The 21,801-nt window shown below is 40.6% G+C and overlaps 1 protein-coding gene across 1 annotated transcript; it reads left to right on the top strand.

The window, feature by feature from the left end:
• Nucleotides 1-151: 151 nt before the first annotated feature.
• On the top strand, nucleotides 152-20,117 carry LOC119258471 (PR domain zinc finger protein 10-like; the record flags this gene model as incomplete). The annotated part of the gene is made up of 8 exons (XM_037526786.2): nucleotides 152-386; nucleotides 2,604-2,845; nucleotides 4,321-4,524; nucleotides 8,891-8,963; nucleotides 11,124-11,241; nucleotides 13,082-13,211; nucleotides 13,709-13,951; nucleotides 19,770-20,117. Coding segments are annotated over 8 exons (1,593 nt in total), but the record flags the coding sequence as incomplete, so codon positions are not given.
• Nucleotides 20,118-21,801: the final 1,684 nt, after the last annotated feature.

The raw sequence follows: 21,801 nt of genomic DNA, 5'->3' as shown, positions 1-21,801 counted from the left end.
ACAGACTCTTTGCTGCAGCCTATCATTGGAAATAACTTCTCCAGAACCTTCAAGGGAACTAGTGCAAAGAATGTCTTCCACTAAAACTTTGTATTGTGTGTGTATGTATCAGCTCGCTGGCCTTCAGCATGTGCTAACTTCGTGATTAAACTTTATCCAGGCCTCATTACCGGTGCATAACCAGGTATTACCTGCAATTGAGAGTGTGGATGGCTCCGACCCTTTGGCAACTCTGCAGAATCCTATGAGTAGACTGGATGCCAAAGAGGAGGAGGAGGAAGAAGAGGAGGAAGAGACTGAGGAAGACGAGGAAGATGAGGGGGAGGACACAGACCTGGATGACTGGGAGCCAGACCCGCCTCGGCCCTTCGACCCGCATGACCTATGTAAGTGAGAGCTGTTCCTTGTGTGGGTGCATGAGCGGGGCCGAAGTTCATGTTGCCCAGGGGCTTCCTGGCTGCAGACGTGGTGTGCACTGTCCCACGCAGTCCTCACAGCCTTTGAGCAGGCACATCCGTGTTCTGGTGTGCTGGTGAGCTGAAGGCGGACTGCTCAGCATCACACAGGGCTGTGCGGCAGGTCAGCCATTGAGTCCAGGCCTCTCTGATACCAGGACTCCAGCTACCAAACCACTGTGCTGAGTGTGTCCAGTCCTGGGATATGCAGCCACTTCAGCTTTAATGATTGTGCTTTGTGACATGACTGCTCTTCACCGTAACTTTTAAAAATGCCGCCTTTATCTCAGGCACTAGCACATCACTTTTTCTAACTCATTTAATGTCTCCACAGTCTTTTTTTTTTTTTTTTAAGATTGATTTATTTATACAAGCATTGGGTACAGGCCAGAAGCATGAGAGGGTGAGAGAATTCACCAGAGACAGCGGGGAGCAGAACAGGTAGAAGGTCCGAAATACACTGCTGAGGGGAGCAGCAGGCGAGACAGGAGAGGTCTGCCATGCCGTGTGGGTTTCTCCCTGCCTGGCAGGGAATCGAACCGGCACTGCAGAGGCTGCGGACAGCTTTACAGCGCTGTGCTCAACCCACTATGCCACCGGGGGGGGGCCCACAGTCTTCTGATGTAGGTAGTTTCCACAAGGTCATGCTCACTTGGGGTGAGAGTCAAGTGTCAAACTCAGGTGACCTGACCCTGTGTGTCAGGGTCAACCACAATATCCACAGCCCTTTGTGTTCCCTGCTTGTGGGCTCTGGGGCTCCTGCTTCCACCCCCGCCACGTCAGTGTGCTTGTTTTCCATGCTTCCACAACCAAATTCTTATCTCATTTACTTGAATTACCGAGGCTCTTCAGAGCATATGTGGTTTGGTCATGTTTTTCCTGGCACCTTCTATGAGGTGGTGGTAAAACCTGTTTGCATGGGGCCAGTGTTCAGCTTCACATCCAATCCTGAACCCATAGAGAATTCCTTTGTTTTGCTTTTCTTTGAATGTGTGAGTTTTTTTCCTTTCTTTTTTAAAAAAAGATTTTATTTATTTATTTTTGCATAGAAGAACTGGGGTGCAGGCCAAAGGTGTGGGAGGTGAGAAGATTCACCAGAGACAGAGTGGGGAACAGAACAGGCAGATCTACTGAAATACACTGCTGAGGAAGAAACAGGAGAGGTCTGCTGCACCATGTGGGCTAGCCCCCTGGCCGGTGATAGTGCTGAGATTTAAGTTTTCAAGGTAGCTCCTTAGTCAATAGGCAGTCACTTCATCTAATAAGTATTAATACACAACAGAGATCTTTCCATTATTGGAGAATTGTAGAGATCAAAAATCCAAGTCATCACACAGCCAGATTGGGATAAAATATGATTGTTTAATAAATTTGTTGAGGCTCGTGAGTGTGATCTGTGGGTCGTCTAATCACTTTTCTCTGTTTTGTGTCTGTCCACATTCAGTTCTAACAGCTACTGTACAGATGGGCACTACTGGGAGGAGGGAGTGATTGTGAATGTGAATGGTTAGTGAAACTGATCACTCCTACAGGGAGCTAGAAATACACGTCCTGTGAGGTCGTGTCATTTAAGTGCATGAAGGCTGGGATGTTGAATTCATCCCTTTGAACTTTATCCTCACACAGTGTCCATCGATACCTCAAACTGTATAGCACTTTGTTTGAGTCAGACAGGCCCAGACAATGAGGCTTCTATGACTCCCTTTGAGGGAGCAGATTAAAGAATATTGTCAGTTTTTTTTTAAATACCTTTTGGGGTAATTTATATACTATAAGATTCACCTATTTTGTCTCAGTAGATTTTGTAGCATTTAATCTAATAAGCTCTTCTTTTTTCTCTTCTTTTTATAATTGACTTGTAAATTTAGCGGCCACTAGTCAAATTACTATCCAGTAGAGAAAGAAGTCACAGCCTGCATATTATTTTTGGCACGTATATGCTAATAATTCTGCCTGATTTTAGAGGAAAATGACAGGGCTTTATTGGTCTATGAAAGCTGATGTATTACAATCAAATGGGTGGTGTGACCCTAGGACTTCACTTAATTTTGGCTTTAAAACTTAAATTTGTGGATTTTTCAGGTTAGAACTTATTACCTGAGATAAGTGAAGCTGGAGTTTGACTTCAAAATTTTTGCTCTTTTGCAGGGTGTGAGGAGTGTAATAATGCACATTCTTCAGTGTGCCCAAAGCATGGCCCCTTGCACCCTATCCCCAACCGGCCGGTGCTCACCAGAGCCAGAGCCAGCCTCCCTCTGGTCCTCTACATTGACAGGTTTCTGGGGGGCGTGTTCTCCAAAAGACGCATTCCCAAACGCACCCAGTTTGGTCCTGTGGAGGGACCCCTCGTCAGAGAGTCCGAGCTGAAAGACTGTTATATTCATCTAAAGGTAATTTATGATTTATCATAGTTCATACTTGTTCTTAGTGGTTTTTAAAGGAAAACACATTTTCCTACTGAGTTTCTTGATTCAATTTCGTGCACCTTGTTTGGTAATATTATTCTTTCTCTGCTTAATTTGTTTTAAGTGAAAACTTTTTTTCTCCTACCAATGAAATGGAGATCACCTGAAACTGTAGTTTCAGGGCATTGCCCCAGGGCATTAGATGATTAATTCTAGCGTAAAAATGGTGTAGTTGTCAGGGACTGTATTAGTTTGTCAGGGCTGCCAAAACAAATTATCAAAGACTTGGTAGCTTAAACATCAGACATTTATTTTCTCACAATCTGGAGGCCGGAAGGTCAAGATAAGGGTCTGGGCAGGGGATAGTTTCCTCTGAGACCTCTTGCCTTGCCTTGCAGATGGCTGCTTTCTTGCTGCCTTTGCATGTGGTCATCCTTTGCTGCAAAGTTGCCCCTGGTGTCTCTGTTTCCTAACCTCCTCTTGTTAGGACGCCAGTCAGATTGGATTAGGACCCACTCTCATGAACTTGTGTTAACTTAATCACCTCTTTTGAAAATCCCTGCCTCCAAATGCAGTCACATTTTCAACTTTGAGGGTGTTAGGGCTTCACCATATGAATGTGAGCTACACAATTCAGCACTTAGGCTGTGACAACTTAAAAAAACAAACAAACAAACAGATTTGACTGGAACATAAGGAAACTTATGTAGACTCATGTCATCTGCTAAATGCCAGTGCTGCTTTCAGGAAACACACCTTTTAATTTTGAAACAGCTCTCTCCTGTTGACTCTTGTTAATGAGCAGTTCACTGTATGGTTAATGTTCATACTGATATCTTTTCCTTACTTTTGGTGCTTTTGCTCTTTTCCAACCTGCTTTGCTTTTTTAAAAATTGCCTGCTTCTTGAAGAACCACTCTGGAATACCAGGAAGGGACAGAAGGAAGGGAAACTATTTGGGGTTTGTTTTTTTGAGAAATCAGCTGCTGTTATGGGGGATTTTCTTTGGTGAATGCTCAAGATCTCCAAGAAAGAATATTACTTTGTAAAAAGAAATACCTGTCACCAGCTTATACATTATAAATAAATGCAGTTGAATCCCAAAAGAAGTGAGTTTAATGAAATGGAGAGTATTTTGCTTGCATTTTCTGTTTTATTTGCAGATTAAAAAATATGTTAGGTAATAATGAAACATCAACTGAAACTATAATCAGGTTGCTAGGTTTTGCCAGGTAATTCTCCTACAGGTGAGTCTTTTATAAGTATCCTTTTCCTTGATATTGAACACGATGTAATTTCAGTATCTTTTTAGATACAAAGGGAAGAATCAGGATATATGGGTAATTTAAGGAGCAGTATTTCCTGTGTTATGACATCAGATGTGGGGTGTGTATGTGTGTGTGTGTGTGTGTGTGTGTGTGTGTGTGTGTGTATGACTTTTTACTTTCTCTTTGGCTGCAGGTTTCTCTTGATAAAGGAGACAGAAAAGACAGGGACTTGCATGAAGACCTGTGGTTTGAGTTGTCTGATGAGACTCTTTGTAACTGGATGATGTTCGTACGTCCAGCCCAGAATCACCTGGAGCAGAACCTGGTGGCTTACCAATATGGCCACCATGTATATTACACAACGATAAAGAATGTGGAACCCAAGCAAGAACTGAAGGTACAGAGCTGGGGTTAGGGTGCCTTTGCTAGGAATAGTGATTGTTAATGCTTTTCTTAGTCTTTTTACCCCTTAGAAGGGATTCTTACAAAAATGGCCTTTTCCTTATATTTTTACTTACTTTTTGAGTGGATGCTATATCTGGGCATCTATAGTAATCCCATAAACAAGCTAGCTGATATTTGGGTCTACCAGAGTTCCACACGAAGACCTATGACTATAAGTAAGGAAATAGTTCTTTTGGGGAGCAGTACTTTTGATGGAGTGATGGAAGATGGGGTGATTTAACATCATTGACACACTCTAACGAAAAATTAGTTGGGAAACAGGTGATCTTGTGAAAGTGGAATTCTAATGTATGGGCAAGATTTCCTTGTTTTATCAGAATGTTTCATTTTACCTAAAGAATACTATGCATTGAATTCTGATTTCAGGGATCTATTCTTCAGAGATAACTATCTGTCGAAATGTGTCTAAATATTAAGTCTTGGGCCTCCCCGGTGGCGCAGCAGTTGAGCGCTGGGTTGCGAAGCTGCCTGTAGCCTCTGCAGCGCCAGTTCAATTCCCGGCCACCGGTGAGGGTCCCACATGGCGCGCAGACCTCTCCTGCCGCCCGCTGCTCCCCTCAGCAGTGTACTTTGTCCATCTGCCTTCTGCTCTCCCCTCTGGCTCTGGTGAATTCTCTCACCCTTCCGCGCTTCTGACTGTACCCAGTACTTGCATAAATAAATAAATAAATAAATCTTTAAAAAAATAAATGTAGCCCTAAGCCTTAAAAAAAAAAAAAAATTAAGTCTTGATGTCATAATAAAAATTCTGCTATGATTCTGCTGTGATAGGAAATGGCCAAAAGAGGGGTCAGAGGACTCTGTATGTTCCTGATAGAAGTGACAAGTAGGTGACGATGGTCCTGTCAGCACGGCAGCACTGCATTGCTTGCTGCCTCAGTAAAAGTGAGAAGAAGAGAGCTCTTCACGAGGAGAAAACACCTAGACTTTGTTCCAAATCTGCACAAAACCCACATCTTTTAATCATCAACTATATAACCCATAAATCCAAGTGAAAATGTGTAAAAATAGATTTTCACACCACCTAGCCCAGTAAATTCTTAATAAGAAAAAACTAGAGTACTTCTTAATGGTGGAAGATTATTGTATCTTTTTCTAATTAAAAAATTTTTTAAAATTTATTTTTGCATAGAAGAACTGGGGTGTAGGCCAGAGGTACAGGGGCTGAGAGGATTCAACAGAGACAGAATGGGGAGCAGAACAGGTGAATTTGCTGAAATCCACTGCTAAGGGGAGCAGCAGGCCAGACAGGAGAGGTGTGCTGCACCATGTGGGTTAGCTTCCTGGCCAGGGATCAAACTAGGCCATCACAGTGATAACTCTGAGACTTAACCCCAAGCCACCAGGGAGGCCCAGGTCATCTTATCCTTAAAGCAGTAAGTAGACCTGTAGAGGGAAAGACAGACAGGAACAATTAAATAAAAATCTAATATTTCAGCATAATGAACAAGTGAAACAACAGATAAAAAGGAAGCAACAGAATCATTGTAATACACATTTTAAAGTTGAAATATAAAGACAGAATTTGTACACTGCTATCCTCATTAAATCCTAGGGTCAGGTGGACAAATGCCAGGAGTAGACTTTATTTGGAGGAAGATTTAATAATAATGTTAAAAAATTTGTTTTAGCATTGATAATTTTAAAAACCCTTAAAATAGCTGTGAATTGCTATTTTGTTAAATTAGCAAAAATAAATGGATATAGTACAATGAATGTGAGAGTTTAAAAAAAAACATTCAGTACAGAATTACAAAATTTTGCAGACTATTTTTGGCAACTTACAGCAAAAATATTCTTGGCTGAGTAAGCCAATCCTTGAAACCCAGTCCTCCTTGAAAGTTAGTCTAAGGAAACAATTATAAACAACGATAGGGCTTAGACATGTTAGAATTTTGTAATACCATATTTTTAACTTATCTTTTTTTAGTCTTTTTAAATTTTCCAGTTTTTTATTCTCTTCTTTTTACTGTTGGCAATCTTAATGAGAATTCCTGCTGGGTGATCACATCAGCTTTGAATTACTTTGAAATATATTCTATTTATTCTGAGGAAGATGGCAGTTTCCCTCCCTGCCCCCTCATTATGTTGCTTGACAAGTGTTAACAACCATGGGGTGTCAATAGGGGGCAGAACTGAATGAAGTGAGAATAGTACAAAAGGCTTGCACAAGTGGGTGCAGGAACAATGAGGAAGCAGTTAGAAGTGCATTATGGGGCCTCCCTGGTGGCGCAATGGGTTAAGACACAACCTATGAAGCTATCCGCAGCCACTGCGGATGAGTTCAATCCCCGGCCAGGGAGCCACCCGTATGGGCAGCAGACCTCTCCTGTCTCGCCTGCTGCTCCCCTCAGCTGTGTATTTCAATCACTCTTCCTGTTCTGTTCCCCACTCTGGTGAATTCTCTTACTCCCCCACACCTCTGGCCTGTACCACAGTTCTTGTATGCATAAATAAATAATCCTTAAAAAGAAAAAGAAGTACATTATGGCAGTGACTAGAATGCTCTGGGTTGTGAGACCCATTCTGATTTCTGAAATGTGAAAATATGAAATAGACACATATTGGAAATATGGAATTGAGTAGAATTTATATTTGCAAGATGATAAAAATCCAACCAACAGGATTGTGATTAAGTAAATTACAGAATGTAGATGCCATAGAAATTATTCCATAGTTAAAAATAAATGTTTTCAATATAAATATTTCCAATGTAAATCTATATTTCCATATCGTTAATGTTCCATAACAGTTATGTATGATTAATTCACTTAGTGATTAATGTGTTGAACTCCTACAGTTACTAGGAAAAGTGAGATTGGTTTCCCTATGTTTAGAGAATTTATATTGTAGAAGGGAGATGGGTGGAAAGATGTAAATGCAAATATTGAATGTCGTAAATGCTACAAAGGAAATGTAAAAGGAAATAACAGGAAAAGGGGCCAATTTGGGTGTGATGGATAGGGAAGGCCTTGCAGAAGATACATCTTTAGGCTGAGAACTGTGGAATAAAGGGGTCAGTGATGTAGATGGGTGAGGGGAGGGGTGAAGATGAAGAACCCATCTTTCCCACTGGTGAAACAGCAAGGGCAGAGATTGAGGTGGGAAAGAACTTGGCATACTGCCAGCTGGGCCTTTTGGCTGAAGGGCAGGCAAGGGAGTGTGGTAAGAGCTTAATTGCTTAGGGAGGTAGGGGCAGATCACGGAACCCTTTGGAGACCATCCTGGAGCACTTCAGGTTTATCATAAAATGAGAAACTGTTGCTGCTTTTAAGCTAGGGAATGACGAAATCTGATTGTGTTTTAATAAGACCACTCTGGGTTGGCAGAGGCAAGAGTGTAAAGAAAGGTCTTGTTAGCAGGTCAGGTAGAACTCCAGGCACCTGCTCATCTTGGCACGCATCCAGGTGAGAGAAGTAGAGATGGAGAACATCTGAGCAATCAGTAGTTCTTGCTGAAGGATTATGGAAGAAAACTGGGAAATCAAGATACCCTTGAGGTTTCAAGTCTGAGCAATTGGGTGGAAGTAAGGTGTTCATTGAGATGGCTAGGAGAGGCAGGGGTGTGATAAGGGAAAGGTCTAGAATTCAGTTCTGGATATTTGAGCAATTTGTAAAACATTCAAAATATCAGGTAAGCGGAAGCAGGTACATAGAGGGAATAGAGAGGAAGGAGGGTCTGGGATGGAGGGTCTTGGGAGCCTTTAGCACAGAGTTGGTTGGAAATGGGTGGAGTTAAAATAAGGAAAAATAAGAATGCTCTGGACTAGGACTAACCTTTGAAGACCACCAAAATTTAGAATCAGGGAGAGGAAAAAGAGCCAGACGAGTCAGTCACTGGGCTAGGAGGAAGACACTCAGCAGGTGGTGGCAGCATTTGACATACTTGGTGATCCTAGTGAAAGTTATTTGGTGGCATGTTGGTGTGGAAGCCACTGGGATTATAGCTGTGTAAAAACCTCTGTTGAAATACAGATTAAAAAAAAAAAAACAGAAGAGGCTGTTTATTTAGATGAAGAGACTATAAATGTAATCTCTTGTGGAGTTGTTCTAATAACAAAAACTTTTTTTTAAAGGAAAAATCATGCTGTGTTTCTTGGCAAATGAATTTCATGACTGGCCATCAGCAAACTGATGTTAAAGGGGTCAGTTCACACTGTGGGGTGTTTTTTTGTTGTTTGTTTTTTTGTGGGGAGTGGAAAAGCCTGAATTGTTTTTGTAAGCAGGATAAAGAATTTAAGCATGCTAGGAACACCTGGTGCATCCTGTAGTTCTTGATGATCTGTTTGGTTCTTGCAGGTTTGGTACGCTGCATCCTATGCTGAGTTTGTGAACCAGAAAATTCATGACATTTCTGAGGAAGAAAGGAAAGGTGGTTGACTTTTTAAAGATTTTATGTTTTCTATATGAATTCTAAATTGCATGTATTCAATATGTAACCTCTAATTCTTCCATCTCAATGTATTTAAGAGGCTTTTCCAGTAGGTTTTTTAGAGCTGCACATCTCTGTCAAATTCTAGGATCAAATGACAATGACATATATTTACATTTCTTCCCTGAGTACAGGAAAATAGCACTTAATTTAATGAAAACCTCCAAATGCTAAATTAGAACCTGGATTAGAGGATGATCCTATCTGGTTGTGATCGCTGAGGACATAGCAAGGCAGGCAGGCGTTGACAGTCTTTGATGGAAATGTTATCTAAGTGTAATCTGCTTACAGAATTATCAGAGCAAGTGTCAATAGCCTGAATATTCAGAGTGGACATACCTGTGGAACCTGCACCCAGATCAAGATACAGAGCATGACTAGTGCCCCAGAGTCTCTTGTGCCCACTTCTGACTCCCTCTTACTCCCAAGTATGACTTGGCTCCTGACTTCTAAGACCACAGATATGAGATGCTTGTTACTGACAATTATATCAATAGAATTATATATGTACACTTTTAGTGTGTGGGCATATTTTGCTCAACATTATGTATGTGAGATTCATCCCTTGTTCATTCTCACTGCTGTTGGGTGTTCTGTTGTGTGAATGCACCACAGTTCATGTACTGTAGCTGAAAATTTGGGTTGTACAGTGCAATGCTCACCCTAACCCCCTGGAGCTAGGTCGCAGTCTACAGGTTAAGGGCAGTCACCAGCGTCAAGCTCTGGAGTTCCCATACTTCCTGCACTTTGACAAGCTAGTTACAATTTAAGGAGTCCCCTTACCCTTTTGTTTGATAATTCTCGAGGTGACTCACAGACCTCAGAAAAGTGTTGTACTTACCATTACAGTTTTATTTAAAGGATACACATGAGGGCCAGCCAAATGAAGAGACTCACTGAAGGCAAGATTTGGGAGGTCCATAGATGGTGTCACCTCTTTGGCACACTGATGTAAGATTACCAGTCAGGAAAGCTCATCTGAGCTTCAGTGCCCAGAGGCTTTATTGTGGCACCATTACTTGGGCATGACCAATGGACTCATTGGCCCTGTGATGGCACTTACCCTACAGCTTCTGCTCCCCTTCCTGAGTGATATCACCTGGCTCAAAGCCCCAATCCTGCAGTCATTGGTTGGGTTTCTTACGCAGACAACTCCCATCCAGAGTCCTCTCATTAGCCTAAACTCAGGTCTGGTCAGAGACCACCATAAATGGTAAAGACACTCTTATCACTTGGGAAATTCCAAAGATTTAGAGGTTATCTCCCAGGAACCAGGGACAAGACCCAGCCCAATCTATTATTTGACAGGGTTGTTTCTAGATTTTGGATATTATGAAGAATGCCACTGTGAACATTCTTACACATGCCTTTAGTGAACCTATGTGCATGTTTTGGTGGGACTCAGAGTTGGAGTTGAGTTGTTGGGTCACAGGCTATGCATACAGTCAGCTTTAATAAACCGCTGGACATTTTGTTAAAGTGATTGTATTGGGCATTGATTTTTCAAGTTGTTAGTGATAAAATGCACCTCAGATTATGATTATTATTGGATCTGTATTAGTATTTATCTGAATACAAATTTCCATGGTAGTATTTTTGTCTTTCCAATGTGGAGAGGTTGTATGCTGGGGGGTGTGTGTGTGTATGTGTGTGTGTTGGGTGGGAGAGAGTAGTATAATAGTACAAGGGTATTTGTTCCTTTGATGTCATACATGAATATGTAAGAAAATAAGATTCTAATTACCACCTTTCTGTCAAACGTTTGCCTTTGCTTTTGTAACAAAGTAACAATGTAGATGCAGCTGCTATATATTTATAAACATATGAGATGAGAATAATTTTGATGATGGCAGCCAAGTGCTATTCTAATGGTTATGCATAAAATAAGAATGAGGCTTTAATTACAATCAGGTGGGAATACGTGGGCATATGGGATTGAGTGCTTTTCCAGTGGTGTTGATGTGCCATGCTAGTGTAGTTTCTTCGTGTCTCTGGTCATGATGAGTCTCTTCTGCAGAATGGGTCAGGTGGGATGGGCAATTTGAGTCTTATTGGTGTTATTGATCATCAGCCTTTGTGATTTCTCTCCTGTGACTATAGTTCTTCGAGAGCAAGAGAAGAATTGGCCCTGTTACGAATGTAACCGCCGATTTGTAAGCTCAGAGCAATTGCAACAGCATCTCAATACTCATGATGAGAAACTGGATGTGTTTAGCAGGTATGAGGAGGGGGATAATTTCACAAGTTTATTTTTTAAAAGTCCAGAGTTATTTCTGAACGGTCTATAAGGTAGTGAGCATTGGGGTGTGTGTGTGTGTGTGTGTGTGTGTGTGTGTGTGTGTGTGTGTGTGTAGTAGTAGTAGTAGTAGGTAGGTAGGTAACCAGAGAGGTTATCTATTACTCCCTGGTCCTCTTCTTCAGCATTATCATTATGAATGGGAGATCCTTTCACCTTAGTTAAATATCCCTTATCTAGAGATTTTGAAAGAGGAATTCTTGAGATAGCAAACGACTTCGAAATAATTTACATTTTTGATTTCCAATTTTTTTTCAGTAATAGAACTCATTTATCAAGCTAAATTCTGTGTTTATTTTCACTATATAACAAAGATAGATGAAGAAGACTCATTCAGGAATGGGGGCGGCAGGAACTAGGTCAGGTAGGGCCTTATGTGTGAAGGTAGGATTTTATCTTAAGTAGGATGAGAAGTCTTTCAAGGGTTTTGATCAGGGAGTATTGTGAATCATCACTCTGGGTAAAAATAAAAATATCACATTAGCTAATATTGGAGCAAGAATGAAGACAGGGAGTCCAGTTCGAAGCTATTTCAACAGTTTAGGTGAAGAATGACAGTGGCTTGCAATAGGGTAGTAGAAATGGGACATGTGTACATTTGTCAACTTTTATAGGATGTGAAAGAGGTGGTGGTGAGAAGTATCATTTAGGGAGGCAGGAAAACAGATGTTCTAGAGGAGCACTGTACAGTTGCCTGCAACATGAAGAGCTCACTTGAGGTTCATGGTCATGAGATTAGAGCCAAACCACCAGCATGGCTGTGTGCCATTTTCCAGCTGCATTCATTGCACCACAATTCTATTAAAAGAAATTGGAGACAATTAGGAAAATTTGAACTTTGACTAGATTTAACACTACTAAGTGGATAGCAGTTTTTTTAAGGTATGATAATGGTGTTGAGGAGTATGCGTGTGGTGGTAGTGGCGGGGGGGGGTCATAAGAATATAGAGGGAACAAACTTGACCATGAGTTAGTAAATGTTGAAATTGGCTTCATTATGTTATTCTCTACATTTGCTTGGGTTCAGGATTTTCCACAATTAGAATCTTTTAAAAGTTCCTGGGGAAAAAAACCCATAACTTTTGTTTAATGCCTAAATAGGTGAGTGGAAAAATAAAGTATGATCTGATTAAAGTATACTCATCTCACACACACATCTTCTAAAAGAGGTTTTAATGACATACTTTCTGAATTCTTTTTACTAAGGAATTTTTGATTATTAGAAGTCCAGGCAAAGGAACTGACATTTATTTGGTGTTTACTAGATATGTTGTGGAATAATTGAATTAGAAATTTGTTCAGACTTTCCAGAAGCTTCTAGTAAAACAAGAAAGTGCTGTTGAATCTAGCCATATTTCTAAAAAGGAATATGAGGTGAGGCAAGGGGAAGGAGGAAAGATTGGGATCTTGTCTCTCAGAACACATGCCAGAGCTTAGCGTGTTCTGTCCTGTCTGCATTTCTCATGTCATTTCAGAGATGTGTTTATGCTTTAGAATTCTTGGTAGCAAATGGCATCATGCTTTGAATTTCAAAAGCTCCTCATCTTTTTTAAAAAAACATTTTAATATTTGAGATATCTAGAGGGGAATGGTGAGAAATTTAGAAAGCATGTATTAGCAAAACAGTTCTATTAGAGAAATGAATTGGGTAAAGTAATACAGTGAGAGAAAATCAAGATTTCAGGATCACTTAGGGCAATATTTGTTACAGAGTATTATGCAACCATGACCATTATTTATAACCCAAATCTCTTGTCCCCAGAGCAAGAGGCCGAGGAAGGGGACGAGGCAAGAGGCGATTTGGCCCAGGTCGAAGGCCAGGGCGTCCCCCCAAATTTATCCGCTTGGAAATAACCAGTGAAAATGGGGAAAAGTGTGATGATGGGACACAGGTACTGGGGGATGGGAAGGAGCTACTGGTTAGATGTTTGCTTGGAGAACTTAACAGAACTATTGCTAGACTTAAATACAAACACTTGTCATGTCGGTGATTTGCCATCTGTTAACTAAAGTATGATTAGAGAAAGACAATATATTTTCAAATATCAACAAGAGCTCAGTTTTGTTGACTTAAAATTTTTTTAAATTTTTCAGCGATATTATTGGGGAAATCTTGAATAATTTTAAACAATGAAAATGATATCATTCCAGAATATTCTTAGTCCTGTCACAGTTTTTTCCTCATGAAGTGATCTGGACTATCTCATAATATGTACATTCTGAGGATGGCTACCTCATTAACTTTCCTAGCAGGAGAGTATTTTTTTCTGAGAACTCTGACTCTCATCATTTAAATAAATAAGCAGCAATTCTGAATCTTAGCTGACATTCCTTCTAGCACTAATCTCTGTCTAGCTAGGGAAATAATTCCTGATGATTGCCATTTTAGGACTTGCTACATTTTTCCACCAAGGAGCAGTTTGATGAGACTGAACCCGCTACTCTGAATGGGCTGGATCAACCGGAACAAACCACCCTCCCAATCCCTCAGCTGCCACAGGAGACCTCGTCTTCTCTGGAGCAGGAGCCAGAAACTCACAGCCTGCATCTGCAGCCACAGCATGAGGAGAGCGTGCTGCCCACACAGAGCACCCTGACTGCCGACGACATGCGCAGGGCCAAACGCATCCGAGTAAGTAGGTGGCAGGGCCCCTTCTCCGTAGGTGCTGGCCTTCCTCCAGTCAGACAGCTTCCTGGGTGCTGTGTTTCCAGTCTACTCACTCTCCACTTGGACATCCTGCATCTAGCCTACCATAGGCTCCTTGTCTCGGAAGAAAGTACTAACGATTTCTCAGTGCCTGTGAGGCAGGCTGGAATGACTGGTCCAGATTTGATCAGTTTGTTTATGACACAGAAGTCTGGCTTTGGGCAGTTCGTGGGCTAGTATTGTTCAAGTAGGATAGCTCTCTGGTACTCTGAACTTACACATGGGAAAAGGAGAAATTAGTACATTTAATTATAACAATTTACATGTTAGGCCCGGCTAACCTGTGCCTAATGATAGCTGTCAGGTTAATTCTGGGTATCTGAATTTGGTTATCTACAGTTTCCAAGAGGAGACTGGTCAGTGTCGTTACTCATCAGTGCAAAGGGATCTGTGTCCAGGTTGATGTCTCAGGTACTCTCTACGTACCTGGGGGCGGCTGCAAGTTGAGAGCTAGGTTTGGGGGGTCAGTCAGGATCTTGTGTGTGACCTGCATCTTGACCACAGGCTGTGTGGCTGCGGGGCCTCCCGGCTTCTAGGGCAGATGTGCTTTATTTCTGTGTCATAGATAGCAGTTGAGTCTGAGTTAGGAGCTCAGGGGATGCACGTAGGGAACAGTGTGCTTTGTGGGCTGAGGGCCTGTGTTGACAATTTACATCCAGAAGACAATTTCTTGAAACCCACATCAGAGGCAGCAGGACATATAAAGACTTTTATTCTGTTAGCATGTTATGTGTAGGTGGAAGAGATGTTTTGTTTAACTTCCCAGGTTTTACAATTTCTAAATGGATGATTGATTTAGTGTAGGTTTCTTTTGATCTTATTTGCCTATAGGCTAGAAGGGACCTTGAAAAATAGTCCGTGCCTTCATGTTAAAATACATTGAAACATTTATAGTCACAAGATAGCATTGGAGGGCAAAAAACTCTGAGGCTGAATCTCCGTTATGAGTGAGGGTCCTGTGATGGAAATATAAAAATGTTGACTCTATTTATATTACTTCAAAAGCATGTATATACACACCTACATCTAAACCAGAAAGGCAAACAACTAAAAATAAAGACCTTCCTGCTCATCATTCTACATTATTTCCCAGCCCGCATTTCATTCTCTCGCTCAAGTACTATCCTTTCTGCTTTGAACATTCTGACCCTTCACTTAGTCCAGAGAAATGCCTCCTAAATTTAATTTTTTTTTTTAAGGAAGACACTGAAGTTCACACAGGTAGTACAGATATGGATGGACCAGCATGGTCTGTCCCTGTACTTGTTGCTTCCCTGGTTTTGGTTCCTGTGTCAAGGCAGAAGCCACCTGTCATGGTTTTTGGAGGTCAGACATAGTTGAGCTCTTTCCCTCTTCCTCCTCACACATTCTAAAAAGTAGGGCTATGTATTTTCCATCTTTTCTATCCAGATTGGTAATGACCAACTGAAGGGAAGTCTTCCAATCCACTTGGTAATGTAACTGTTTTTCTCTCCTCTAATGCTGCCTGCTCAGTTGGAGCTGCAGGTAGGTTTGTTTCCTGTGTTTCACATAACAGAACGTTATTTAAGTGTTTGCCTGACCTGCTGTTCTTTGCAACCTGTACTTACTAAACCCTGGTGGAAACGACAATCTGGTTGCTACAGTAAATGCAAATTAGTTAATGAATAACCATCATTTATTTTCAGATAGACCAGTGAGTAAATTGTGGACTGCAGAGTCCTCACACACAAAATGAAGGGCAGGACTAAGTGATCTCCAAGGTCCCTTCCAGCTGTAAAACGAGTGGAGTGATTCATGGATTGGTATTGATTCCTAAGTATGTGTTTGGCACTGTGCTAGGTTCACAGTATCATTTTCAGTTGAGTGCTGTCCTCTAGGAGCTTACATTCTAATTAGGGAGGTAATGCTAATGTAAGATGGTTTATATTTAGATGCTAAATTTAAACGTTGAGCCTATAATTGCAATAGAAAATTGGAAGAATGAAAGGCAAAGAAAGATGGAGTCGGAATAATTCAGAGATGAAGTGAGACTTAAACTGTCCTTGAAAGAGAGGCAGGAAGAAGGCACATCATTTCAGAGAAGGACAGTCATGGGATCACAGGCCAGGACACAGGCACGTGCTTGGCATGGGTGAGGGACAGTGCACATACTAGTTTGGCCCCAGCATGGGGTGCCTAGTGAAGGACAGTGGAGAGTGAGTACGTTGGGCAGGGCTGACCCACCAAGGACTTTGAAATCTGGGCAGAAAACAGGTGAGAGTAAAGTTGCATAAAAGAAAGAAAAGCCAACAAGCTAACATGATTGATTTCCTTTCAGTGTCAAGATCAAAATAGGATGAACGTTGATCAATAATCTAGGTATTAATATCAAACTTTGGAAACATTTTATGGTCATGGTCTGTAAAGAATCTGTTTTCTCAGAATTCACTTCAACATGACCCAAATCCTTCATTACAGATATTAGCAAGTATACCATTTTGGCTTCCTTGGAATAGCTTATATTCCCTGTAGAATCCTATCATTAACTGACTATAGTTCAGGATTCAGAAGTGCCATCGTAGATCTCTTTGTGCTGCCTTCACCATTTTTCATGGTTTCTTCTAGAAATGTGTACCAATTATAGCTCTAAACTACAGAAGCTATCTTAGAGTAGCTTGCAAGTGGGTGGCAGGGTTGGATCCATCTCAGCACTTTCACTCTTGAGTAATATGAGGATTACATTAGGATTATTAGATCAGAGAAATGCAATCTAGTTCTCGAGTACTTAGACAATGTTCAGGGCTCCATGGAAATTAAAAAGATGATAAGGACACAGTTTGTCGATAGAACAAAGAGAGTAGAGCCAGGTGGCTGCTGAGTTGAAATCAAGTGTCTGAGGATACTCATGCTAATCAGAGCTGACAGAAGACTGATTAGCATAATGGACCAAAGTAAAGCGGAGTTCAGGGTTTGGCACTCAAACCTTGAATCCCCAGTAGGACCAAGATCAATTGTTGTGCCTTTTGTCTACCCTTGGAAACTTGACTGAATTTGGATAAAGGAAATGATTCTTACATGCCCAAACCTCAAGATAACATTTGTCACCTTCAATATTTCTGTAAACTTTTAACAAATTGTGAGAGCTTTTATGTAAAGTGTCCAGGTAGAGTGAAAAGAGCAGGTGACCGCTGACCCATGGAATGGAGTGAAAGAAGGCTGTGCGGCTAATTGAGAGGTGCGCTGTTCTTAAAGATCTCTGCAGAGCTATAGCAAAGATCTTGAAATATTTAAAATTTTCTTATGAAATATATTTCATTAATTCTCAGGAATTAATGAGAATTAATTTATTGGACACTTCATATGAGCTAAGCACTTTGTTATGGGATCTAAATACAAAGGAAAATTAAAATGTCACCTTGAAGCAGCCCCAACCTTCCCAGCCCCGGTTGTCTTGAGAAGACAAAAGAATTGTTAAATACCTACTCAAGATAAATGAGTTGGTAAAATATCGCTCCTGATCTTGTGAGAAAAGCCCTGAGAAGGAATTTCTCAATTATATAGCAACTATGTTTAGAATTTTCACTAAATCAAAAATAATTATTTTGCTTTTCCACTAAGTGATTATTTTACATCATGTTTAGTTTAGAAGTTGCTGCTTGTAAATGGTTTGAAATTAAGGATTTAAGCATTGTTCCTTGTGCTTTCATCATTTCACAAATAATGCATTAAGCTTCTCAATTATTCTTCAGTTACTCTCGCTTGTAGTAGTATAAGCACACCCATTCATAGATATATTTTTCAGGAATGTCCACATCATACCTATCTCGAACTTTCCCTTTTATACTTTGAAACTTTGAGGAACTTATAAATGAGTCTTCATTATAGCATAACTAAAATATTGACTCTATGCTCTGTGTCAAGGATGATTATTGATCTGCTCTCAGTAGAGTGTGAGTTGTTTTTCCAGTAATAGTGGTGAATTTGCATGGAGAGGCCATATTCTCTCACTGAGATTCCCTATAACAATTGCATGAATTTAACAGATAGCTAATCAGCACTAGAAATGCAATCTGTGTCTGAAAAAAGGGTAAGATTGACTGGTTTAGACAAGGGGACAAAGTGACAGGCTTAGATTTGTTAGCATGGCCTTCTAACCAGTGTAACGAACTACCGACATTGAGAACTTCTCTGCATTTTCTAAGTAGGAAGTGATTAAACACATTCTATTTATAATGTGTACCCCTGAACAAACTTTCACATAAAACTATGCTCTTAATTTTGCTTTCAGTACTTTTACTTAAATTGAGATAAAATTCAAACAGCATAGAACCCATCCTTAAAGGGTTTAGTCCTAAAGTTGCACAGCTATCACCATTATTTAATTCCAGAACATTTCCATCACCCTAAAAAGAAACCCCATATCCATTGCCTCCTTTCCCCAACTCCTGGCAAGTACTACCCTTCTGTTCTTTTCATGATCTTTTTGGTTTGCTAAATATTGTGTGTGTGTGTGTGTGTGTGTGTGTGTATGTGTATGTGTGTGTGTGTGTAGAAGAACTGGAGTGTAGATTAGAGGTACAGCAGGTGAGAGGATTTACCAGAGACAGAGTGGGGAGCAGAACAGCTGGATTTACTGAAATACACTGCCAAGGGGAGCAGCGGGGTGAGACAGGAGAGGTCTACTGTGACATATGTGGGTTAGTTCCCTGGCTGGGGATTGAACTCAGGCCATAGGTGGTGATAGCACTGAGACTTAACCCCTAGGCCACCAGAGAGGCCCTGTTTGCCAAATGTTTTAGCCAAGCTTCAAATTCTTTCTCAAGTACTTTAGCAAGTCATGTGGAGCTGACTAGCTCCAGGGTCACTCATACATCTGTGACTTGTTGCAAGTCATTTCTTTCAAATTTTCAATTTTTATTCTACTCCACTCTGGGCTTTGCTTGCTTTATTTTTTTTTTTTATTTTTTATTTTTATTTATTTATTTATTTATACATGCACTGGGTATAGTCAGAAGCGCGGGAGGGTGAGAGAATTCACCAGAGCCAGAGCAGGGAGCAGAGCAGGCAGAAGGACCGAAGTACACTGTGAGGGGAGCAGCGGGCGGCAGGAGAGGTCTGCGCGCCACGTGGGACCCTCCTCCGGTGGCTGGGGAGCAGCCGGAGATCGAACTGGCGCTGCAGAGGCTGCGGACTGCTTCGCAACCCAGCGCTCAACTGCTGTGCCACCGGGGAGGCCTGGCTTTGCTTGCTTTATCATTCAGTCCTTTATTAGGAATATGCTTTTGAATGTTATTTAAATCCTTTCTGAATAAAACAACACTTTTTTTTTTTTTAAAGATTTATTTATACAAGCACTGGGTACAGTCAGAAGTGTGGGAGGGTGAGAGAATTCACCAGAGCCAGAGCAGAACAGGCAGACAGATGAAGCACACTGCTGAGGGGAGCAGTGGGTGGCAGAAGAGGTCTGTGCGCCATGTGGGACCCTCGCCTGGTGGCCGGGGATCGAACCAGCGCTGCAGAGGCTACGGGCAGCCTTGCAACCCAGCGCTCAACCGCTGTGCCACCGGGGAGGCCCAACAAAACAACACATATTTAAGTCTTAAAACAAAATACACCAAATGTTTGTTTTTTTCAAGATAGACTTCTTTGGAAATAGCCTCATTTTTAATCTCTTTGCCAGAAAAATCTTCCATGTATGTGTTCCAGAGTTCAATTTCTATGAAAAGTCTTTTTGTATAAATGTGTGAACCACTAAATAATCATACTTGTATCTGTCTTTCAGAATGCAGCTCTTCAGCATCTGTTTATTCGGAAGTCCTTCCGGCCTTTTAAATGTTTGCAGTGTGGAAAGGCCTTCCGTGAAAAGGACAAGCTGGACCAGCACTTGCGCTTCCATGGGCGGGAGGGGAACTGCCCCTTGACCTGCGATCTCTGCAACAAGGGTTTCATCAGTAGCACATCGCTGGAGAACCACATGAAGCTCCATTCTGATCAGAAGACTTACTCTTGCATTTTTTGCCCAGAATCCTTTGACCGCCTTGATTTATTGAAAGATCATGTGGCCATTCATATCAATGATGGCTACTTTACCTGCCCAACTTGCAAGAAACGGTTCCCAGATTTTATCCAGGTAAGTGTCTATCACTGATCATGTAGACTTCCGACTTTTGATAAAGACTCTTCAAATTTTGGAAAAGTGAGACTTCCTCTCCACCCACATGTTCATCTCTTCTTAGAAACAACTTTACTTAAAAAAAATTTTTTTTTGGTCTTCTAATTTTATTTTTTTAATTTTTTTATTATCCATAATAGTTTTTATTTAAAACATTTTTAATATTAATTTTTTTTGCATCATTGTTCATTTATAAACAATGTTTGCTTCCCCTCCACCCCTCAGGTGTAGTCCCCATAGAATTTCCTTCCCCAGTGCACCCGTGCACCATCACCTCATTCCCCTGTGCTCCTCCCTCCTTCCCTCTGATCCTCTCCCTCCTCCTCCCCTGCAGGATGTCTCTGGTTTATAATTGTTTTTGTTTTGTTGTGTTGTGTTTTGTATTGTTGTTATTTTTCCCCTAATGTCTTATTTGTTTCCCCTACATTCCTCCTTTAAGTGAAACCATCTGATATTTGAAACAACTTTGCTTTTGAGAATATTTCTTTAATCAAACATTTTTGATAAGCAAAAGATTACGGTAACCCTTAATTGTGCAAGTCAGATATGGGCATATAAACATTTAAGTTGCAGTACATGTAAAAAACACCCAGATCTAGTTCTAAATTTTCAAATCTTTCTTAATCCTTGCCAGTATCCACAATTCATAATGTATATAGATCCTGTGGAAGATACATTCCTATTGCCTGGGCTGGAAACTTTTACTCTATGCTACTATAATTTTTGTTCTTGCCTTCGGTCATGCATTTTGGAAGGAAACAAATAGAAAGTTGGTGTATAATATACTTTTGTATCAAGCATTGAATGGCTCCCTTGTACTATATTCTGGAACAAAATGGGCAAGGAAGAATTCCAGAATATTCATGATTTCATTTGGACTTCAAGTGATATTATATACTGGTCAATGAATAAGTAAATTTGAATATTCGGTGAAGATAGAGACTTTGGGGAATGACTCTCTCTTTTTTTTTCTTAAATTACTGAAATAAAAGATTAGGATTCAAACATAGTTTTGCTAGTATTGGGAATCTTGATAATTTTCTCACTTTATACAATTAGAAATGTTGCCTTAAGATGGACTCTAATGGCAAAAGAGATTCCAAAGATAATGGTGCAAAATTCCTTATAGCAATAGTTAGATATAACTCATTACTAAACCACCATCCACAGCTTTTTTATGTTGGATATTTATAACTAAGAGGTTTTTAAGGCCACTTTCCATTCTTTAAGTTATTTAAAAAGTACAGTCCCAATTAAAAGTGATGCTAGTGTTCTATTATTCTCATAAATGGGAACCAATTCATGTCTTTAGTTCTTTAAAACCCATTTTTATAGAAAGATGTGAAAGGACCAATTACTTAAAGGGGCTAAATTGCCTCTATACATATTGAGGGCAGGAAAAAGTGAGAAAGAATTATTTTCTGTTTTCCTATGGATAATTTTTGGCTAAATTCTTTAAATAAATCCAAAGAAGCTCTGCTTTTAATCTTAAAAAAATAAATAAAAAATGGGTTCCATGTGATCAAGGCTCTGACTAAGCACTTCTTCCATCTCCTCAAATCATGTGGGAGGTTAAGATTTCTGAGGCTTCCTGGCTACTCATGTTTCTTTCAGAATAGTCCATTTTACTGAGGCCATTTAT

Source organism: Talpa occidentalis, unplaced genomic scaffold, assembly GCF_014898055.3.
Source record: "Talpa occidentalis isolate TD23 unplaced genomic scaffold, MPIMG_talOcc4v2.1 talOcc4.488, whole genome shotgun sequence".
NCBI lineage: Eukaryota > Metazoa > Chordata > Mammalia > Eulipotyphla > Talpidae > Talpa > Talpa occidentalis.
The sequence above is the reverse complement of the archived record's forward strand: the minus strand, read 5'-3'. Positions and strand labels throughout refer to the sequence as shown.